This window comes from Pseudophryne corroboree, chromosome 5, assembly GCF_028390025.1.
Source record: "Pseudophryne corroboree isolate aPseCor3 chromosome 5, aPseCor3.hap2, whole genome shotgun sequence".
In the NCBI taxonomy this organism is placed as follows: domain Eukaryota; kingdom Metazoa; phylum Chordata; class Amphibia; order Anura; family Myobatrachidae; genus Pseudophryne; species Pseudophryne corroboree.
Window position 1 is genome coordinate 80,826,383 of NC_086448.1, and position 23,086 is coordinate 80,849,468.

Here is a 23,086-nt window from a genome sequence, read left to right on the forward strand (position 1 = left end):
CTGCTGTGCGAGTCTCCAGGAGAGCCACTGTCAAAGGAAGGACAGCAGTTTAGCTGCTGACAGGAGGAGAAGCAGGAGAAGCATTACCCGCCCCTCCCCCACTCACAGTACCTCCAGGCCCCATCCGCGGCACCCCCACACACTCCCTCCAGCACCCGCGATAGCTCTGGACCCCCTCCCCCACCCGCAACGACCCCGTACCTCTCGCCGTACCACCGCATCTGCCCCTCCCCCACCCGGGACAACCCCGCAACTGCTCCTTCCCCACCCGCAGCACCTCCGGACCACTACCCACGCACCCTCCCCCACCTGCGGCACCACCGCAACTGCCCCTCCCGTGGCACCCCAGGATCCCATCCGCCTCTTCCCCGCACCCCCTACTCCCCCAACGAAAGCACCTACTAGGTGATTCACCAGGCTCTGCATGCGCTGTTCACACCGTTGCAAGGGGCTTTCACCCCTTAACCATTGCATGCCCTTTCTCCGTGCAATATTTAACCACTCACACAATTGTGATTGGATGTAATACTCCATATAATAAAAATATTGCATGCCACAAGGGTGTGCAAGGGTTAAGGGGGCGTAGCCCCTTACGACGGTGTGAAGAGAGCCCGTAGGGCGCGATGAATCACCTAGTATACTTAATAATTTCTCATATGTATTAAAAGCGTTATAAAAGTTCACAAATTCAATCAACAAAATAAAATAATATTCATATCACAGTAGTGACCATAATGTAATACAGTTTCGTTCTCCCAACCACTGCTTAGGCACAAGAGATAATCCAACGCGTTTTGTCTCTTGTCAAGACTTCATCAGGGGTAAATCTACAAACACAGAGCATATAGCTTAGACCTTTACAATGGTATGCATATATCAGCATTATACAGGACAAATCCAAATATTGGAAGGGGCAAAAAAATTAAATTAAAGATGTTTAAATTAGTACCATAGTACTATATATATATATATATATATATATATATATATATTGCTCAAAAAAATAAAGGGAACACTAAAATAACACATCCTAGATCTGAATGAATGAAATATTCTTATTAAATACTTTGTTCTTTACATAGTTGAATGTGCTGACAACAAAATCACACAAAAATTGTCAATGGAAATCAAATTTATTTAACCATGGAGGTCTGGATTTGGAGTCACACTCAAAATGAAAGTGGAAAAACACACTACAGGCTGATCCAACTTTGATGTAATGTCCTTAAAACAAGTCAAAATGAGGCTCAGTAGTGTGTGTGGCCTCCACGTGCCTGTATGACCTCCCTACAATGCCTGGGCATGCTCCTGATGAGGTGGCGGATGGTCTCCTGAGGGATCTCCTCCCTGACCTGGACTAAAGCATCCGCCAACTCCTGGACAGTCTGTGGTGCACCATGTTAGTGGATGGAGCGAGAAATGATGTCCCAGATGTGCTCAATTGGATTCAGGTCTGGGGAACGGGCGGGCCAGTCCATAGCATCAATGCCTTCGTCTTGCAGGAACTGCTGACATACTCCAGCCACATGAGGTCTAGCATTGTCTTGCATTAGGAGGAACACAGGGCCAACCGCACCAGCATATGGTCTCACAAGGGGTCTGAGGATCTCATCTTGGTAACTAATGGCAGTCAGGCTACCTCTGGTGAGCACATGGAGGGCTGTGCGGCCCCCCCAAAGAAATGCCACCCCACACCTATACTGACCCACTGCCAAACCGGGCATGCTGGAGGATGTTGCAGGCAGCAGAACGTTCTCCTTGGCGTCTCCAGACTCTTTCACGTCTGTCACATGTGCTCAGTGAGAACCTGCTTTCGTCTGTGAAGAGCACAGGGTGCCAGTGGCGAATTTGCCAATCTTGGTGTTCTCTGGCAAATGCCAAACGTCCTGCACGGTGTTGGGCTGTAAGCACAACCCCCACCTGTGGACGACGGGCCCTCATACCACCCTCATGGAGTCTGTTTCTGATGTTTGAGTAGACACATGCACATTTGTGGCTTGCTGGAGCTCATTTTGCAGGGCTCTGGCAGTGCTCCTCCTGTTCCTCCTTGCACAAAGGCGGAGGTAGCGGTCCTGCTGCTGGGTTGTTGCCCTCCTACAGCCTCCTCCACGTCTCCTGATGTACTGGCCTGTCTCCTGGTAGTGCCTCCATGCTCTGGACACTACGCTGACAGACACAGCAAACCTTCTTGCCACAGCTCGCATTGATGTGCCATCCTGGATGAGCTGCACTACCTGAGCCACTTGTGTGGGTTGTAGACTCCGTCTCATGCTACCACTAGAGTGAAAGCACCGCCAGCTTTCAAAAGTGACCAAAACATCAGCCAGAAAGCATAGGAGCTGAGAAGTGGTCTGTGGTCACCACCTGCAGAACAACTCCTTTATTGGGGGTGTCTTGCTAATTGCCTATAATTCCCACCTGTTGTCTATTCCATTTGCACAACAGCATGTGAAATTGATTGTCAATCAGTGTTGCTTCCTAAGTGGACAGTTTGATTTCACAGAAGTGTGATTGACTTGTAGTTACATTGTGTTGTTTAAGTGTTCCCTTTATTTTTTGGAGCAGTAATATATAGTATATATATACAAACAGAAAGTTCAGCACTCACCATAGGCTACATGCACCCCACCCTATGAGTGGTGAGTGCAGACACTGCACCCCGCTTCTGGGGTGGTGAGTGCTGTGGTTTTACATTTGTTGGGGTATATATATATATATATATATATATATATATGAGTGTGTGTATTACTAAGCTAAATAATTAGCCTTGAAGCTGAAGTGTTTCTAAGTAAGTATCACTGAGCTTTACCATCTGGTTAATGCCGCTCCAAAAAAGGTTCCGGCCCTACCCCCATTCAGAACTCCCTGACGCCCTTTCTGGATGCGGCCTCAAAGTGTCAGGTCGCGCACGCGGACAACGGCCGGTGTGCATACACAGACCACCTGGATGCGACTGCTATGTGCGAACGCGCGGCTGAGTTCAGGTCTGAATAACCCCCAAAATGCATATATTTTGCCTATATGCAACCGCATCTGAATGTGTGCGTGGTTTGCTACTTGTCAACCCAAAACTCAAACTCTGCATGTTAACAGTCGGCATGTTGACGTAACGTTTTCAGGCGATTTTAACCCTACCTTAACTCAACCATAACCGCAACCTAACCCTAACTGCTGCCTAACCCTAACAATAAAGTGGACTGTTGGCATTCACACTGTCAGCATTCTGACTAGACCTTTTGCCCTTGTTGACATTTGGTATATCTACATAATGACTGCATGTCATCGCCATGTGGGAAATCTCTCCTCTGTTGGATTCTGTGGAGGTATACGGCCTACTGTGGAGGTATAAGGCCTAATTCAGTCCTGATCGCTGGGCTTCTAATTTTGCTGTCCTGCCGAGGTTGACAGGGAGAGGTGCCCAGTCAGGCCCTAACCATCATCATGCTGCATGTGTCCCCTGTGCCCACTGAGGCAGCCCCACCAGGCATGGAGCCAACAGTTGCTGACCAAATCTTTACCGGGGTCCCACAGCCTCCTCCCACCAGCTGTACAGCATGGATGCTGGAAGCACACCGCATTCTGTGCTGTAGTCTCCTCTCCAGTCATCCTTGTCACTGCCTTTAACCATGCTCCCGACTCCAAGCCCCTGGGCACTGGCCTAGTAAGTGTTGCTCATTGTCAGGCATAATACTGTGTTATATATGTGTAAATGGACTCCTGTAAGAAGAAAAAAAGATTTGCTTACTGCTTTACATAACCACACCCATACATTTCCATAATCCCCCTTTTACCAAATTGCTGCCTCTGGCTTATATCTTTAGGAGAAGTGGGTCCCTATCTCCTGTATTCTTTTAGGGCCTGATACTGAACTCATCTTCGCACTGCACAAGCCCACTGAGAGAATACACGCATGTGTACTTGCAGTCATGTATGTATCTGGCACTTGTACCTTGCGAATGGAGAGGTGTAACAGGCAAGGGATGTGCGAATACAGTAATTGTGTTTCACTCAAATTCAGACTTACAGAAATGCGTGTATACTCCTGTTATCAGGGTAGGTGTATATGCACACCAATGATGATGATTTGGCGTTGACCACGATACATATGCTGCTGACGTGAAGCTGGGCACAACTTGTACAGCTGTGCATATTGATAAACATATGTTGTTTCTCTAACGTCCTAGTGGATGCTGGGGACTCCGTCAGGACCATGGGGATTAGCGGCTCCGCAGGAGACAGGGCACAAAAATAAAGCTTTAGGATCAGGTGGTGTGCACTGGCTCCTCCCCCTATGACCCTCCTCCAAGCCTCAGTTAGGTTTTTGTGCCCGTCCGAGCAGGGTGCAATCTAGGTGGCTCTCCTAAAGAGCTGCTTAGAAAAAGTTTTTAGGTTTTTTATTTTCAGTGAGTCCTGCTGGCAACAGGCTCACTGCATCGAGGGACTTAGGGGAGAGAAGTCAACTCACCTGCGTGCAGGATGGATTGGCTTCTTAGGCTACTGGACACCATTAGCTCCAGAGGGATCGAACACAGGCCCAGCCATGGAGTCCGGTCCCGGAGCCGCGCCGCCGACCCCCCTTGCAGATGCCGAAGATGGAAGAGGTCCAGAAGCAGGCGGCAGAAGACTTTTCAGTCTTCCTGAGGTAGCGCACAGCACTGCAGCTGTGCGCCATTGTTGTCAGCACACTTCACACAGCGGTCACGGAGGGTGCAGGGCGCTGGGGGGGCGCCCTGGGCAGCAATGTATAATACCTTTTTATGGCTAAAAAAATACATCACATATAGCCCTTGAGGCTATATGGATGTATTTAACCCCTGCCAGATCTCACAAACTCCGGAGAAGAGCCCGCCGAAATAGGGGGCGGGGCTTATTCTCCTCAGCACACAGCGCCATTTTCCTGCTCAGCTCCGCTGTGAGGAAGGCTCCCAGGACTCTCCCCTGCACTGCACTACAGAAACAGGGTAAAACAGAGAGGGGGGGCACTTTTTTGGCGATATTACTATATTTAAGCTGCTATAAGGATTCAACACTTATATAGGGTTGTTCCCATATATATTATAGCGCTTGGGTGTGTGCTGGCAAACTCTCCCTCTGTCTCCCCAAAGGGCTAGTGGGGTCCTGTCTTCAATAGAGCATTCCCTGTGTGTCTGCTGTGTGTCGGTACGTGTGTGTCGACATGTATGAGGACGATGTTGGTGTGGAGGCAGAGCAATTGCCGGTAATGGTGATGTCACCCCCCAGGGAGTCGACACCGGAATGGATGGCTTTGTTTATGGAATTACGTGATAATGTCAGCACATTACAAAAATCAGTTGACGACATGAGACGGCCGGAAAACCAGTTAGTACCTGCCCAGGCGTCTCAGACACCGTATGGGGCTGTAAAACGCCCTTTACCTCAGTCGGTCGACACAGACCCAGACACGGACACTGAATCTAGTGTCGACGGTGAAGAAACAAACGTATTTTCCAGTAGGGCCACACGTTATATGATCACGGCAATGAAGGAGGCTTTGCATATCTCTGATACTACAAGTACCACAAAAAGGGGTATTATGTGGGGGGTGAAAAAACTACCTGTAGTTTTTCCTGAATCAGAGGAATTGAATGATGTATGTGATGAAGCGTGGGTTAACCCGGATAGAAAAGTGCTAATTTCAAAAAAGTTATTGGCATTATACCCTTTCCCGCCAGAGGTTAGGGCGCGCTGGGAAACACCCCCTAAGGTGGATAAGGCGCTCACACGCTTATCAAAACAAGTGGCGTTACCGTCTCCTGATACGGCCGCCCTCAAGGATCCAGCTGATAGGAGGCTGGAAACTACCCTAAAAAGTATATACACACATACTGGTGTTATACTGCGACCAGCCATCGCCTCAGCCTGGATGTGCAGTGCTGGGGTGGTCTGGTCGGATTCCCTGACTGAAAATATTGATACCCTGGATAGGGACAGTATTTTACAGACTTTAGAGCAATTAAAGGATGCTTTTCTTTATATGCGAGATGCTCAGAGGGATATTTGCACTCTGGCATCGAGAGTAAGTGCGATGTCCATATCTGCCAGAAGAAGTTTATGGACACGACAGTGGTCAGGTGATGCGGATTCCAAACGGCATATGGAAGTATTGCCGTATAAAGGGGAGGAATTATTTGGCGTCGGTCTATCGGATTTGGTGGCCACGGCTACTGCCGGGAAATCCACCTTTTTACCTCAGACCCCCTCCCAACAGAAAAAGACACCGTCTTTTCAGCCGCAGTCCTTTCGGTCCTATAAGAAGCGGGCAAAAGGACAGTCATATCTGCCCCGAGGCAGAGGAAAGGGTAAGAGAGGGCAGCAAGCAGCTCCTTCCCAGGAACAGAAGCCCTCCGCGGGTTCTGCAAAGCCCTCAGCATGACGCTGGGGCTTTACAAGCGGACTCAGGAACGGTGGGGGGTCGACTCAAGAATTTCAGCGCGCAGTGGGCTTGCTCACAGGTGGACCCCTGGATCCTGCAGGTAGTATCTCAGGGTTACAGGTTGGAATTCGAGAAGTCTCCCCCTCGCCGGTTCCTAAAGTCTGCTTTGCCAACGTCTCCCTCAGACAGGGCGACGGTATTGGAAGCCATTCACAAGCTGTTTTCTCAGCAGGTGATAGTCAAGGTACCCCTCCTACAACAGGAAAAGGGGTATTACTCCACGCTATTTGTGGTACCGAAGCCGGACGGCTCGGTAAGACCTATTCTAAATCTGAAATCTTTGAACCTGTACATACAAAAATTCAAGTTCAAGATGGAACTTAGACCTCTTTGTCTGGTAATCACGTGAACACCAGATAACACCGCCCAACGCCGTGGAAAAATGACAGATTAGCTGAAGTGCACATTGTGGGGATCTATAGCCTGGATCTCCCCCATATTGTGTCAAATAAAAAAAGGTCACCTCATTAAACGGGGTTGGTTTCCTAGGTTACAAAATGGTAGGCGTTGTTGGGCTGTGAAATTATTCTTACACATGGCTAGCGTTTAAATCAAAATGCAAAAAATGAGCAATGAAAAAAAATGATTATGATTTTCTGATGCAAATTTTTTGGTGATAACCTGAAACATAGAATTCTGCAGTTGGCGATTTTGGAACAGTGGGTTAATGCCAAGGCAAGAAACACAACATTTTTATTTGTGGCGTATGTACAAAAAAAAAATCACAAACGCACTTAGTTCAGTTAAATAGAAAAATTATTTATTGACCATTTTGATTACATTTTATTTGTCGTGTAAGAATGATCAATAATAGTATTTTTCTGATCATACAAAGTGGCATATGTACTGTATTAAGCCTGGAGAAGTGTTAAAGAAGTGATAAGTGGAAAGTGACAACACACCAGCCAATCATTATAGGTTTGAAATTTGACAGTTAGGAGCTGATTGGCTGGTGCGTTTTTACCTTCCACTTATCACTTCTTTATCACTTCTCCATGCTTAATACATATGCCCTAAAGTCTTCTAAGCTATTATATAAGGCACCAATAGTGTGGCTAGTTCATCAAAAAACAGTGATACGGATTGTGAAATGTGATGAGCGCAGATGTTGAATAGGGGTAAGAAACCCTTGCAACGAATGAAGTGAAGAATGCAATTTAAAGAAAGCCTATATGCCGGCCAATATAATCGGTGAGTGCTAGGCTGTAGCGCAGAATCACTTTATTTTGACTATTCCAATTAAAATGTCAGGGCTCAGTTTAATTTTATAATATTGTTCCTATTTCTTAATGGTGACAAATGTAACGTGATTTGTATGAGCCGGCGCCAATCTGGTAAGATTGTGGTAAAATAGTCCTTAGATTTAAAGCAGCGATTCGTTTAAAGGAGAGAATAACCTGGTTTTGCCTTTAAACTAATTTATGTTTTAAAATGAATGACTATGGGGTGCAATTCAATTAGCCACGTATTATCCAGTTGTGAAAAAGGCTGGTAGCCTCGGGCTTTAACGGTTTGGGGCAGTTCAATCACAGACCCTTTTTCTTGCCCGGTAAATTACTCTTAACGGGGCGTTAACACATAGGGTGGTATTCAATTGTTTGAAAAGTCGGTTGGGTGTCTGTTTTTTCCTATCTAATAAACTGGGGGGGAAACAGACACCCAACTGACTTTTGAAACAATTGAATTCCCCCTATAGGGTTTAACAATTTAAAGCTTCTAAAACGGAGAATTCATGATATTGCCCATAGAAACCAATCAGATGCTGTCTATCATTTCTCTATTGCCTTTTAGAAAATGATAGAGTCTGATTGGTTGCTATGCGCAACATCACCAATTCTCTGTTTTAGAATCCGGAATACGCTTGTTAAGAGTTAATTTACCGGGCAAGAAAAAGGGACTATAATTGAATTGCCCCAGACGTTAAAGCCCGAGGCTACACAGCCGCGGCACCCGAATACTGACTTTTTATCAGGGATTTCTTTTCGAGCCTCAAAAAAAAAATCCCTGTTAATTGCAGCCTGCGTGCTGCCATCACAGCTAATTGAATAGCCTTCGGTAAGTTACCGCAGCTATTTGAATCCCCCTCTTATATTGCCAGAATCACGCCGGCTCCCACAAATCATGGTCTGTTACATTTGTCCCTTCGTGCTATAAATTGGGTGTAGCATGTCCATAAGAGATCATCTCTAGAATAGACACAGATACAACTGCAGTGATGGAAGTGTTAATGAGTACTTTGTTATGTAACAGAGGGATGACTCATATCGCCATGCTCTTATGTTGTTATTTAGTCTTGGTGCAGAATGATTGTCACTCAGTACTGTCACATTTACTGTATACGTGAAATTGCAGAGAGCGATAGAACAGCGACATCATATTTTCCTCTTTTTTTTTTTTTGCAGTGAGATATTTTAATTTACAACCTACTGCACTGCAGCGTTTTCCTCTGCACAGTCCGTGGTGTCATCTCATTGCGCAATCTGCACATACAACCAGGACTAATGGCCGTTGCTCATTTTCTGTTGTGTTTTTCCTTCCCCAGCTGCAGATTAAGCACGCTGTGACTGAAGCCGAGATCCAGAAGCTAAAGACAAAGGTAAGAGAGGAGGATGCGCTTCCTTTGTCACAGAATAGGGGCATGTGCTGACTGCATGACATTGTCTCCCTACAGCCTGCTATGTGACTGGGGGGGATGAAGGGAGGGTCGCGGTGAACAGTTTAATGGCTCAGCACAGCAATAGTACAAATTGAGTATTGATGTCTAAATGTGTAATCATTATTTCTACCTATTCAATACACATGGAGAATATGTTCAATTACAGGAGACATTTTTGTTAAACACCAGTTGCCGATCTCAAAAACTGCATACAGCAGCCCCAGTCCTGGGTTGTTAAAAAAATAATAGAGCAAATGCTTTATAACAGAGGGCATTTATTATCAATGTAATATGAAAAATCTCAATTCCTTTGCATATCGAATGCATTGTTTCATTAAAAAAAAATACAAAATTATACATATATTTTTATATATATATATATAATATCGGAGCAATAGAGGCATCATTCTTGCTATTTCGGACAATCCCAGCGAATTGATTGACTGTATTCACTTAAATCATTGATAAGCAACAGTTGCCCCTCTCAGCCTTCATCAGCTGATTCCTGCTGTATTGTCAGATGTGTCTTTTATGGGTTATACAGTAACGATTGTTTATCACACATTACAATGCCTACTGATGTTATTACAGATAGGTGTCTCTTGCTTTTATTATTAAGGTTAATGTGCAGCCCTTATCATTGTAACTTGGACATCCATGTTGCCTCTGGAAGGTTATCTGGGTGCCCGTCACTGAATTACATAGAAGGACTTCCACTGCACTCTGTAGCAGAAGATGGATACACATCTCAGAGAGCTGTACACTTGTGCAAATAGTGAAACTGCATTCTCTTTGTTTTATTTAAATGTTATTTTGTATCGATAAGCATAGTGTTATAGGCTCTACACACTGATAGATCCGCCGTCGAGCTGCCCGACGGCGGATACGGCCGACGGGTGGCCCGGCGGCGGGGAGGCAGTGACGGAGGGAGTGAAGTTTCTTTACTCCCCCCCGTCACCCGCCTCCATAGCAGTGCAGGCCAATGTGGACGATCTCGTCCATATTGGCCTGCATGCACAAGCGACGGGGCACCAGCGATGAACGAGCGCGGGGCCGCGCATCGTTCATCGCTGGTGCCTCCACACTGAAAGATATGAACGGTATCTCGTTCATTAATGAACGAGATCGTTCATATCTTTCTGTATTATCTGCCAGTGTGTAGGGCCCATTACATTATCTATACCCTACCAATCAAAAGTAGAAAACCCCCATTTTGGGCATTTTTATTGTATGCAGTTTAAATGTACTCCAAAATGAAAGCATAGAGCAAATGAACAATTTGAGATATCTAAATATTTGACTCAGCAAAGTAGCCGCCTTTTACAGATATAACCGCCAAACACATCTATGGCAATCTTTCTATAATGGAACACTGTTGCTGAAGTTCCCATAGATGTGTTGCACTTGTAGGCAGTTGATTTCAAACCAGCTCAGTGGGGTGTAATTCTGTAGACCAGTATTTCCCAACAGTCCTCAAGGCACATTAACAGTCCAGGTTTTAGTGATATCCATGCTTGAGCAGAGATGGTTAAATCAAATTAACTGAGGTACGAATTAAGTCACCTGTGCTCAACTAAGGCTATCCTTAAAACCTGGACTGTTAGTTTGCCTTGAGGAACCGTGGTTGGGAACCCCTGCTGTAGACTGTGGTGGCCATTTCATGATTTCAAGCCTACCATCTTGTTCTTTTCCTTGAAGGTAGTTCTGACATAGCCTGGAGCTATGTGTTGAGTCATTATCTTGATTAATGGGTCCATAAGACCTTCTTCCAATCTTCAGTAGTCTGCTGGCGGTGCTTCATGGCCCAGGCAAGCCTCTTTCTCATTGCTGCAGAACAACTGTAAGTTCTTAAACCGTTCCCTGTTCCCTGAAAAGAGGCCTTTTTTTATAACTTTGAAATCTACATTATTTTTCATTTTTTCCTAACTTACCACTTTTTTTTTAACTGCTAGCAGCCTTCCGCTTACCTTTGTGCCATCTCAGATTACTGATTGCTTAACTTTCAATAAAGAGTGGAAAAGTGGAGGTGTTAACTTGTGACCGATAGTGTAAGCCAATGAGCTGAGTTGCTATATTACTCTACATAAAGTGGCGCTGTCATCAGGTACTTTGATGTAATGTTGCAAGAAGAAGAAAAAAAATGTTCCTTCTGATCTTATTCAGCCAGTACAGTGTTTTGTTGAAAGTGCTAGAGGAAATATGAAGGCTTTCATCAAGTCCTACTTCAGAAGAGCTGTGAGATATATAGGAAGCTGGCACAAACCTCCAGACTGTGCTGTGCTTGCTACCAGGCCAGCTTCCTATACATGTCACACCTCTCCTTAGTTTGTAGAGGAAAGAAGAGTCTCCTAGTCCTTTGCAAAGTAATAAAATAACATTGTGGGACCTAGCAGTAGGGATGGTCATCGGTGGGTTTAACTATCATTGGTCACCATAGATGGTGACATCAGTTTAGACATAGATGGTTTAACATTTATGGCATGAAGCAAGCGGGGGAGGACCTCTGATGGCTTGTAGCCATCGATGGACTTTGCTGCTATAGAGAATGGCAGACAACGTGCCAATCAGGGAAGGAGGTGGGGCTTAGTGGGCCACCAGGGGTAGGGCTAAGCTCCGTGCCACCAGTACCATGGAAAGAAGAAAAAAACACTGCACTTTTTCTGCACTGATTCCATCAACCACGACTTGCAAACCATCAATGGCTGTTAACTATTGATGGTTGATGGCCATTCGTACCTGGCAGGCTCACTTTAAGTACACTATGGGGTATATGCAATTGCCGGCGAATCGCGGCAATTTTTCGCCTGTTTTTTAATTTGACACAATTCGACCGTCGAATTCCGGCAAGTGGGTGCCGGAATTCAACATATTCAATAAAAAACGGATTCGACGGTCCCGCTGTCGAAAAACGGCCGATTTGACAGATTTTGATTAGACTTGTAAAAATGTTAAAAAAACGGGGAAAATGGTAAAAACCACAAAAAAAAATTGCGTGGGGTCCCCCCTCCTAAGCATAACCAGCCTCGGGCTCTTCGAGCCGGTCCTGGTTCTAAAAATCCGGGGGAAAAACTGACAGGGGATCCCCCGTATTTTTAAAACCAGCACCGGGCTCTGCGCCTGGTGCTGGTGCAAAAAATACGGGGGACAAAAAGCGTAGGATTCCCCCGTATTTTTTACACCAGCATCGGGCTCCACTAGCTGGACAGATAATGCCACAGCCGGGGGTCACTTTTATACAGCGCCCTGCGGCCGTGGCATTAAATATCCAACTAGTCACCACTGGCTGGGGTACCCTGGGGGAGTGGGGATCCCTTCAATCAAGGGGTCCCCCCCCCCAGCCACCCAAGGGCCAGGGGTGAAGCCCGAGGCTGTCCCCCCCATCCAAGGGCTGCGGATGGGGGGCTGATAGCCTTGAGTAAAATGATAGAATATTGTTTTTTCCAGAAGAACTACAAGTTCCAGCAAGCCTCCCCCGCAAGCTGGTACTTGGAGAACCACAAGTACCAGCATGCGGGTGGAAAAACGGACCCGCTGGTACCTGTAGTTCTACTGGAAAAAAAATACCCAAATAAAAACAGGAGACACACACCTTGAAAGTAAAAGTTTATTTCATACATGCCGACACATACATACTTACCTATGTTGACCCGCCGACTGCCACGCCCCCCTCGTCACTGAAGAATCCGGGGTACCTGTGAATAAAATTATACTCACCTGATCCAGTGTCCGGATCTTTTTAAATAATCCTCGTACTTGGCAAAACAACAAAACGGCAACCCAGACCAAACGGACTGAAAGGGGATTCCATGTTTACACATGGGACCCCTTTCCACGAATGCCGGGACCCCACGTGACTCCTGTCACAAAGGGTCCCTTCAGCCAATCAGCGAGCGCAATGTCGTGGCACTCTGCTGATTGGCTATGTGCGTCTGAGCTGTCAGACAGCGCATCGCAAAGCCTTACCATTATATTCAATGGTGGGAACTTTGCGGTCAGCGGTGAGGTCACCCGCGGTCAGCGGCTGACCGCGGGTAACCCCACCGCTGACCGCAAAGTTCCCACCATTGAAACTAATGGAGGGAGCTGTGCGATGCGCTGTCTGCCAGCAGACGCGCATACAGCCAATCAGGAGAGTGCCACGAGGTGGCGCTTCCTGATTGGCTGAAGAGACCTTTCTGTGACAGGAGTCACGGGGGGGTCTCTGCATTCGGGGAAAGGGGTCCCATGTGTAAACATGGGACCCCTTTCAGTCCGCCTGGTCCGGGTGTTCATTTTTTTTTTTTTTTTTTGCCAAGTACGTGGATTATAATAAAAGACCACAGGACACTGGATCAGGTGAGTATAATTTTATTTTCAGGTACACCGTGGATTCTACTTGGACAAGTGGACAGAGGTCGGCGTGTGAACATAGGTAAGTATGTGTGTGTCGACATGTGTGAAGTAAAGTTTTTCTCTCACGGTGTGCGTGTCCTGTTTTTATTTGGGTATTTTTTTTCCAGTAGAACTACAGGTACCAGCGAGCCCGTTTTTCTCCCGCATGCTGGTACTTGTGGTTCTCCAAGTACCAGCTTGCGGGGAGGCTTGCTGGGACTTGTAGTACTACTGGAAAAAAACAATATTCTTTCAATTTTCTCAAGGCTATCAGCCCCCCATCCGCAGCCCTTGGATGGGGGGGACAGCCTCGGGCTTCACCCCTGGCCCTTGGGTGGCTGGGGGGGGGGGGACCCCTTGATTGAAGGGGTCCTCACTCCCCCAGGGTACCCCGGCCAGGGGTGACTAGTTGGATATTTAATGCCACGGCCGCAGGGCGCTGTATAAAAGTGACCCCCGGCTGTGGCATTATCTGTCCAGCTAGAGGAGCCCGATGCTGATGTAAAAAATACGGGGGACCCCTACGCTTTTTGTCCCCCGTATTTTTTGCACCAGCACCAGGCGCAGAGCCTGGTGCTGGTTTTAAAAATACGGGGGATCCCCTGTCAGTTTTTTCCCCGGATTTTTAGAACCAGGACCGGCTCGAAGAGCCCGAGGCTGGTTATGCTTAGGAGGGGGGACCCCACGCAATTTTTTTTCTGATTTTTAACATTCCATTTAAAAAATAATAATAATATTTTTAAAAATATATAAATAATACTTGTGCCTCCAAAATAGACAAACCAAGTACCTAATCCCTTCTAATATAAATAGATATGCTATTACCAATAAAAAACACACACAAAAAAACATGTTTTTAAAAAATTTTAAAATGACGAATTTACTGTCTAAAAGCACTGTTGTCGAATTTACAAACTTCAATTGAATATACTTTTGTCGAATTGCCACATTTGTACCATTGCAGAAATGTCGAATTTGACAAATGTCGAATTTCAAAAAGTCGAATTTGGAAAGTCCGTTTTTTTGACGAAAAGTACTGAATTGCATTGTCGAATATTTTTTTTTTGCGAAAATGTCCCGTTTTTCGACATTTTCGGGAATTCGACCGCAATTGCATATACCCCTATATAGGGTAATGACTTAAAGCAAAGATATTGTATTTGTCCAACAACTAAGTTTATCTTGTATTTTTTATTCTCTTGGCATTTGAGCGAAACGCGTTGCCCACATACCAGCCTTTCTGTTTTAAACTGTTATCCTATCAGTAGAAACCTTACAATTATTAATTATGTGTGTGTGGCATGTAAATGTTTTTAAATGAAATAGAGATATGCGCGTTCCACATTTGAACATTTTAATCTCCCGTTACTTGCAAATTGTATCACTATGTGTGTTGGCAGCCTGAACTATCAGAACTAGATTGTCTCTTTTCTATGCATCCATCCTGTATTACGATGTTCAGAAGAAGCTCAGTCTGTGTGTACAAAGGACTGACTTGGTATGTTAAAGGTGAAGAAATAATATTGCCTCCCAAGAATTACCCAGTTACTAATGGCTGGTGAATTCTGAATGGGAACCTCCTTGTTCATTGTACAGTATTTACCCTGGTAGCATATTGCTTGGCCGGTATGGTTATGTACCATAAATAATAACTTTTCCCTTCTCATGGTTCCTCCCCATCCCTCAGCTGCAAGCTGCAGAGAATGAGAAAGTGAGGTGGGAACTTGAGAAGAACCAGCTGCAGCAGAATATTGAGGAGAACAAAGATAGGATGATGAAGCTGGAAAGTTACTGGATCGAAGCTCAAACCTTGTGCCATACTGTGAACGAGCACCTGAAGGAGACACAGAGCCAGTACCAGGCCCTTGAGAAGAAGTACAACAAGGCCAAGAAGTTAATCAAGGACTTCCAACAAAAGTAAGAATTGCAATACTTCAATGTAAAAGTTATTTCTCTATCGTCCTAGTGGATGCTGGGGTTCCTGAAAGGACCATGGGGAATAGCGGCTCCGCAGGAGACAGGGCACAAAAGTAAAGCTTTTCCGATCAGGTGGTGTGCACTGGCTCCTCCCCCCATGACCCTCCTCCAGACTCCAGTTAGATTTTTGTGCCCGGCCGAGAAGGGTGCAATTCTAGGTGGCTCTCCTAAAGAGCTGCTTAGAGAAAGTTTAGCTTAGGTTTTTTATTTTACAGTGAGTCCTGCTGGCAACAGGATCACTGCAACGAGGGACTGAGGGGAGAAGAAGTGAACTCACCTGCGTGCAGGATGGATTGGCTTCTTGGCTACTGGACATCAGCTCCAGAGGGACGATCACAGGTACAGCCTGGATGGTCACCGGAGCCGCGCCGCCGGCCCCCTTGCAGATGCTGAAGTTAGAAGAGGTCCAGAATCGGCGGCTGAAGACTCTGACAGTCTTCTAAAGGTAGCGCACAGCACTGCAGCTGTGCGCCATTTTCCTCTCAGCACACTTCACACGCTGTCACTGAGGGTGCAGGGCGCTGGGGGGGGGGCGCCCTGGGAGGCAAATGTAAACCTATATACTGGCTAAAAATACCTCACATATAGCCCCCAGAGGCTATATGGAGATATTTAACCCCTGCCAAACTTCACTAAAGAGCGGGAGACGAGCCCGCCGGAAAAGGGGCGGGGCCTATCTCCTCAGCACACAGCGCCATTTTTTCTCTCACAGAAAGGCTGGAGAGAAGGCTCCCAGGCTCTCCCCTGCACTGCACTACAGAAACAGGGTTTAAACAGAGAGGGGGGCACTAATTGGCGATATAAATATATATATATAAAGATGCTATTAGGGAGAAACACTTATATAAGGTTGTCCCTATGTAATTATAGCGTTTTTTGGTGTGTGCTGGCAAACTCTCCCTCTGTCTCTCCAAAGGGCTAGTGGGGTCCTGTCCTCTGTCAGAGCATTCCAGGTGTGTGTGCTGTGTGTCGGTACGTGTGTGTCGACATGTATGAGGACGATGTTGGAGGAGGCGGAGAAATTGCCTGTAATGGTGATGTCACTCTCTAGGGAGTCGACACCGGAATGGATGGCTTATTTAGGGAATTACGTGAAAATGTCAACACGCTGCAAGGTCGGTTGACGACATGAGACGGCCGACAAACAATTAGTACCGGTCCAGGCGTCTCAGAAACACCGTCAGGGGTTTTTAAAAAAACGCCCATTTACCTCAGTCGGTCGACACAGACACAGACACGGACACTGAATCCAGTGTCGACGGTGAATAAACAAACGTATTCCTCATTAGGGCCACACGTTAAGGGCAATGAAGGAGGTGTTACATATTTCTGATACTACAAGTACCACAAAAAAGGGTATTATGTGGGAGTGAAAAAACTACCTGTAGTTTTTCCTGAATCAGATAAAATAAAATGAAGTGTGTGATGATGCGTGGGTTTACCCCGATAGCAAATATTGGCGTTATACCCTTTCCCGCCAGAAGTTAGGGCGCGTTGGGAAACACCCCTTAGGGTGGATAAGGCGCTCACACGCTTATCAAGTGGCGTTACCGTCTCCAGATACGGCCGCCCTCAAGGAGCCAGCTGATAGGCAGCTGGAAAAATATCCTAAAAAGTATATACACACATACGGTGGTTATACTGCGACCAGCGATCGCCATCAGCCTGGAGATGCAGTGCTGGGTTGGCTTGGTCGAATTCCCTGACTAAAAATATTTTATTGATATAGAGCATTTAATAGGATGCATTCTATATATATGTATGCGAGATGCACAGAGGGATATTTGCACTCTGGCATCAAGTGCGTTGTCCATATCTCCCAGAAGATGTCATGGACACGACAGTGGTCAGGTGATACAGATCCCATACGGCACATGGAAGTATTGCCGTATAAAGGGAAGGAGTTATTTGGGGTCGGTCCATCGGACCTGGGGGCCACGGCTACAGCTGGGAAATCCAACCTTTTTACCCCAAGTTACATCTCAGCAGAAAAAGACACTGTCTTTTCAGCCTCAATCCTTCCGTTTCCCATGTGGGCAAGCGGGCAAAAGGCCAGTCATATCTGCCCAGACATAGAGGAAAGGGAAGTAGACTGCAGCAGGCAGCCCCTTCCCAGGAAAAGAAGCCCTCCACCGCGTCTGCCAAGTCCTCAGCGTGACGCTGGGGCCGTGCAAGCGGACTCAGGTGAGGTGGGGGGGTAGTCTCAAGAGTCTCAGCGCGCAGTGGGATCACTCGCAAGTTGACCCCTAGATCGTACAAGTATTATCCCAGGGGTACAGATTGGAGAGTCGAGACATTTTTTCCTCGCAGGTTCCTGAAGCCTGCTTTACCAACGGCTCCCTCCGACAGGGAGGCAGTATTGGGAAAAAATTCACAAGCTGTATTTCCAGCAGGTGATAATCAAAGTACCCCTCCTACAACAAGGAAAAGGGTATTAGTCTTCCACACTATATTGTGGTACTGAAGCCAGACGGCTTGGTGAGACATAGTCTAAATCTGAAATCTTTGAACACTTACATAAAAAGGTTCAAATCAAGATGGAGTCACTCAGAGCAGTGATAGAGAACCGGAAAAAAGGGGACTATATGGTGTCCCTGGACATCAAGGATTACCTCCATGTCCAAATTTGCCCTTCTCAACAAGGGTACCTCTGGTTCGTGATACAGAACTGTCAATATCAGTTTCAGACGCTGCCGTTGAATTATCCACGGCACCCCGGGCCTTTACCAAGGTAATGGCCGAAAAGATGATTCTTAAAAGAAGAAAGGCATCTTAATTATCCCTTACTTGGACGATATCCTGAAAGGGGCAAGTTTCCAGAGAACAGTTGGAGGTCGGAAAAGAACTATCTAAAGTAGTTCTACGACAGCACGAGTGGATTCTAAATATTCCAAAAATCGCAGCTGTTTTCCGATGATACGTCTGCTGTTCCTAGGAATGATTCTGGGCATAGTCCAGAAAGAGGTATTTCTCCTGGAGGGGAAAGCCAGGGAGTTATCCGACCTAGTCAGAAACCTCCTAAAACCAGGCCAAGTATCAGTGCATCAATGCACAGGAGTCCTGGGAAAAATGGTGGCTTCTTACGAAGCGATTCCATTCGGCAGATCTCACGCAAAAACTTTTCAGGGGGATTTGCGGGACGAATGGTCCGGATCGCATCTTCAGATGCATCAGCGGATAACCCTGTCTCCAAGGACAAGGGTGTCTCTTCTGTGGGGGCTGCAGAGTGCTCATCTTCTAGAGGGCAGCACATTCAGCATTCAGGACTGTGTTCTGGTGACCACGGATGCCAGCCTGAGAGGCTGGGGAACAGTCACACAAGGAAGAAATTTCCAAGGAAGTGTGGTCAAGTCTGGAGATTTCTCTCCACATGAATATACTGGAGCTAAGGGCAATTTACGAGCCTAGGAAGACCTCTGCTTCAAAGTCAACCGGTGCTGATCCAGTAGGACATCATCATGGCAGTCGCCCACGTAAACAGACGGGGCGGCACAAGAAGCAGGAGGGCAATGACAGCAAGGATTCTTCGCTGGGCGAAAAATCATGTGATAACACTGTCAGCAGTGTTCATTCCGGGAGTGGACAACTAGGAAGATTTCCTCAGCATGAATGAATTCCACCCGGAAAAGTGGGAACTTCATCTGGAAGTTTCCACATGTTTGTAAACCGTTGGGAAAGACCAAAGGTGGTTATGATGGCGTCCCACATGAAGCGCCAGGTCTAGAGACCCTCAGGCAATAGCTGGGACGCTCTGGTAACACCGTGGGTGTACCAGTCGGTGTATGTGTTCCCTCCTCTGCCTTTCATACCCAATGTATGGAGAATGATAGGAAGGAGAGGAGTAAGAACTATACTCGTGGCTCCGGTTTGGCCAAGAAGAACTTGGTACCCGGAACTTCAAGAGATACTAGAAAGGATCTTGATTCAGCAAGAATCATGTCTGTTCCATGACTTACCGCAGCCGCGTTGACGGGTGAACGCCGGATCCTAAGGGAAAAAGGCATTCCGGAAGAGGTCATCCCTACCCTGGTCAGAGCCAGGAAGGAGGTGACCGCACAACATTATCACTGCTTAGGTGAAAATGTGTTCCATGGTGTGAGGCCAGGAAGGCTCCACGGAAGAATTTCAACTAGGTTAATTCCTACATTTCCTGCAAACAGGAGTGTATATGGGTCTCAAATTGGGGTCCATTAAGGTTCAAATTTCGACCGGTCGATTTTCTTCCAGAAAGAAATTGGCTTCAGTTCCTGAAGTCCAGAAGTTGTTAAGGGAGTACTGCATATACAACCCCCTTTTTTGATGTCTCCAGTGGCACTGGGCGATCTCAACGTAGTTTGGGATTCCTAAAATCACATTGGTTTTAACAACTCAAATCTGTGGATTTGATATATCTCACATGGAAAGCGACCATGCTGTTGGTCCTGACCTCGGCCAGGCGAGTGTCAGAATTGGCGGCTTTATCTCACAAAGCCATATCTGATTGTCCATTCGGACAGAGCAAAGCTGTGGACTCGTCCCCAGTTTCTCCCTAAGGTGGTGTCAGCGTTTCACCTGAACCAGCTTATTGTGGTACCTGCGGCTACTAGGGACTTGGAGGACTCCAAGTTGCTGGATGTTGTCAGGGCCCTGAAAATATAGTTTCCAGGTCGGCTGGAGTCAGGAAATCTGACTTGCTGTTTATCCTGTATGCACCCAACAAGCTGGGTGCTCCTGCTTCTAAGCAGACTATTGCTCGTTGGATTTGTAGTACAATTCAGCTTGCACATTCTGTGGCAGGCTTGCCACAGCAAAAAAAAAAAAAATATGTAAATGCCCATTCCACAAGGAAGGTGGGCTCATCTTGGGCGGCTGCCCGAGGGGTCTCGGCATTACAACTCTGCCGAGCAGCTACGTGGTCGGGGGAGAACACGTTTGTAAAATTCTACAAATTTGATACCCTGGCAAAAAGAGGACCTGGAGTTCTCTCATTCGGTGCTGCAGAGTCATCCGCACTCTCCCGCCCGTTTGGGAGCTTTGGTATAATCCCCATGGTCCTTTCAGGAACCCCAGCATCCACTAGGACGATAGAGAAAATAAGAATTTACTTACCGATAATTCTATTTCTCGGAGTCCGTAGTGGATGCTGGGCGCCCATCCCAAGTGCGGATTATTCTGCAATACTTGTACATAGTTATTGTTACAAAAATCGGGTTATTGTTGTAGGAAGCCGTCTTTCAGAGGCTCCTTTTGTTATCATACTGTTAACTGGGTTTAGATCACAAGTTGTACGGTGTGATTGGTGTGGCTGGTATGAGTCTTACCCGGGATTCAAAATTCCTCCCTTATTGTGTACGCTCGTCCGGGCACAGTACCTAACTGGAGTCTGGAGGAGGGTCATGGGGGGAGGAGCCAGTGCACACCACCTGATCGGAAAAGCTTTACTTTTGTGCCCTGTCTCCTGCGGAGCCGCTATTCCCCATGGTCCTTTCAGGAACCCCAGCATCCACTACGGACTCCGAGAAATAGAATTATCGGTAAGTAAATTCTTATTTTACTTAACCTATATATAATCAAAATTAAGTGGGTGGGATTAAGTGATCAGGTAGTGATCCTTCCTTTGGAGACCTGCCGTTTGCTTAGTTTACTCCAGTGGTTCTCAAACTCAGTCCTCAGGACCCCATTTTGCCTAGTTTACTCCAGTGGTTCTCAAGCTCGGTCCTCAGGACCCCATACAGTTCACATTTTCCAGCTCACCTAGCAGGTGCACAGGTGTATTCATTACTCACTGACACATTTTCAAAGATCAACAGGATGAGCTAATTATTTCACTTGCGATTCTGTGCGGAGACCTGGAAAACGTGAAATGTTTTGGGACTAGAGGACATAGTTTTAGAACCTGTGGTCTACTCAATAGACTCTGCTGGCTAGAATCCATATAAATGTTATAGGGGATGCAGTTAAGTTCCCGACAGTTGGGATCCCAGCGGTCAAAATACAGATGCCGGAATCCCGACAGCAGTCAAAATGGCAGCGGTCGAAATCCTGACCGCCGTCCAGTATTTTCACTAGGGTGGTGGTCCGCACAACGACCTGAGGGGAAATATAGTAGCGTGGCAAACGAAGCTCGCCACCAAGCCCACGAGGGGACACACTGCACTCGATATGGGGATTTTGACTGTCGGGATTCCGGCGTTGGTATTTCATACTGAATCCTGTTATAGAGTGCCTGGTCTGGTACCGATACGAGCTCTGTCTATCTCTCATATAAAATCAAGACTATAACAGTGAAAAGTTACGGGATAGGTAAAGAACAAAATAGACAACTTGTTCCTTAGGATATGTTATATATAACGCCAGAAACCTCTGGAGCACTTATATCTTTTTTTTACTGTCAATATAAAAATCGTTTTTACATTTTAAAGGGAGCTCGACTTTATCAAACGCCAAGAAGCCGAAAAGAAGAAGATCGAAGACATGGAGAAAGTCCACATTGCAGAAGTTCAGAACTTGCAGTCTCGTGTAAGTAACACCACGGCCAGTGCCTTAAATCAGGTTCTTCTGACTAACACACAACGCGTTTCACTTACTTTCCTCCCGTCATTCTAGATCAGGGACCTGGAAGCAGAGGTGTTTCGGCTTCTCAAGAGTAACGGTAGCCAAGTTAACAATAACAACAACATTTTTGAAAGCAGGACATGTCTTGGCGATGACTCAAGCGGAGTGCCGGCTGAGGACTTGGCTGACAAGCAAGACACAAGCTTGGATGGCTTGAAGGAAGGTTTGTTAAAACATTGAACATCTTCTGTGAGCGATTGAGTTAAGACAAATGACACTCCTGCCAATATGCATAATGCATGTACGGAGCACTGTGCTACAGCCGACTGCTCTTAACATTTCCCTGAAATCAGAATGCAGTGTAACAATGTTTCGTCTTTGCTGGATGCTTATTCGTATGGTTACACACAGACTCCATTCTCTGTATTTGTTTGATCTCTGTTGATTACGAGGTGTAAAAACATTTACTAGGGACTGAACAGAAAGGGGTTGGGTAATATATACATACATGTTTTGTGTTTTGTCTTCTGTTGTAAAACCAATAAACAGAGAATACAAATGACCGATGCAGGGTTTGGCCACATAAGTGTGATTCATTTTGACACTACAGGATTTAAAACGTTGCAATGATTGGTTAAAATCTGCTGAAAGCGACATGTGTTACTTATATAAGGCTGCTGCATAAACATATGGAACGGAGTACGTAGGCCTGATTCTGCATCGCACGGATCTCTCACTTCACGGGTGCAAACGGCGAGCTTTTAGATATAGCACAGCGCATGCGCAGAAGAGAATTTACGCATCTTTGCGCAGAACTTGGCTGACTCTGTCTTTCCATAAAATAGAGCATTTTAGGGCGTGAAGGAGGGGAATGCGCGTAACCACCGTGACTTGTGGGAGTGCCATGGGCGTGTATCAGTCATGTGTACGGTGGCGGGAAGCCTGTTTCTTATGGATATCTTGCACCTAGCAAGTGCCAATGATGACGTTTCGGCAGCCAGCATATAATCAGTGGTCGGCGCGGGTTACCGGTTGAACACGCACAGTCTCCCATATAAGTTAAACGGATACTCACATTCTGGCTTCTTTCGGTC

General features: G+C 46.4%; 1 protein-coding gene across 2 annotated transcripts in view; it reads left to right on the top strand.

Moving 5' to 3' along the window:
• PPP1R9A (protein phosphatase 1 regulatory subunit 9A) overlaps nt 1-23,086 on the top strand; it is a 367,558-nt gene that overhangs the window by 249,668 nt on the left and 94,804 nt on the right. For both annotated transcript variants that reach the window (XM_063921405.1, XM_063921406.1), the window contains exons 8-11: nt 8,997-9,050; nt 15,169-15,398; nt 21,860-21,956; nt 22,044-22,215. In XM_063921405.1, the coding sequence (XP_063777475.1) occupies nt 8,997-9,050; nt 15,169-15,398; nt 21,860-21,956; nt 22,044-22,215 (553 nt within the window). The remainder of the gene's footprint in view (nt 1-8,996; nt 9,051-15,168; nt 15,399-21,859; nt 21,957-22,043; nt 22,216-23,086) is intronic.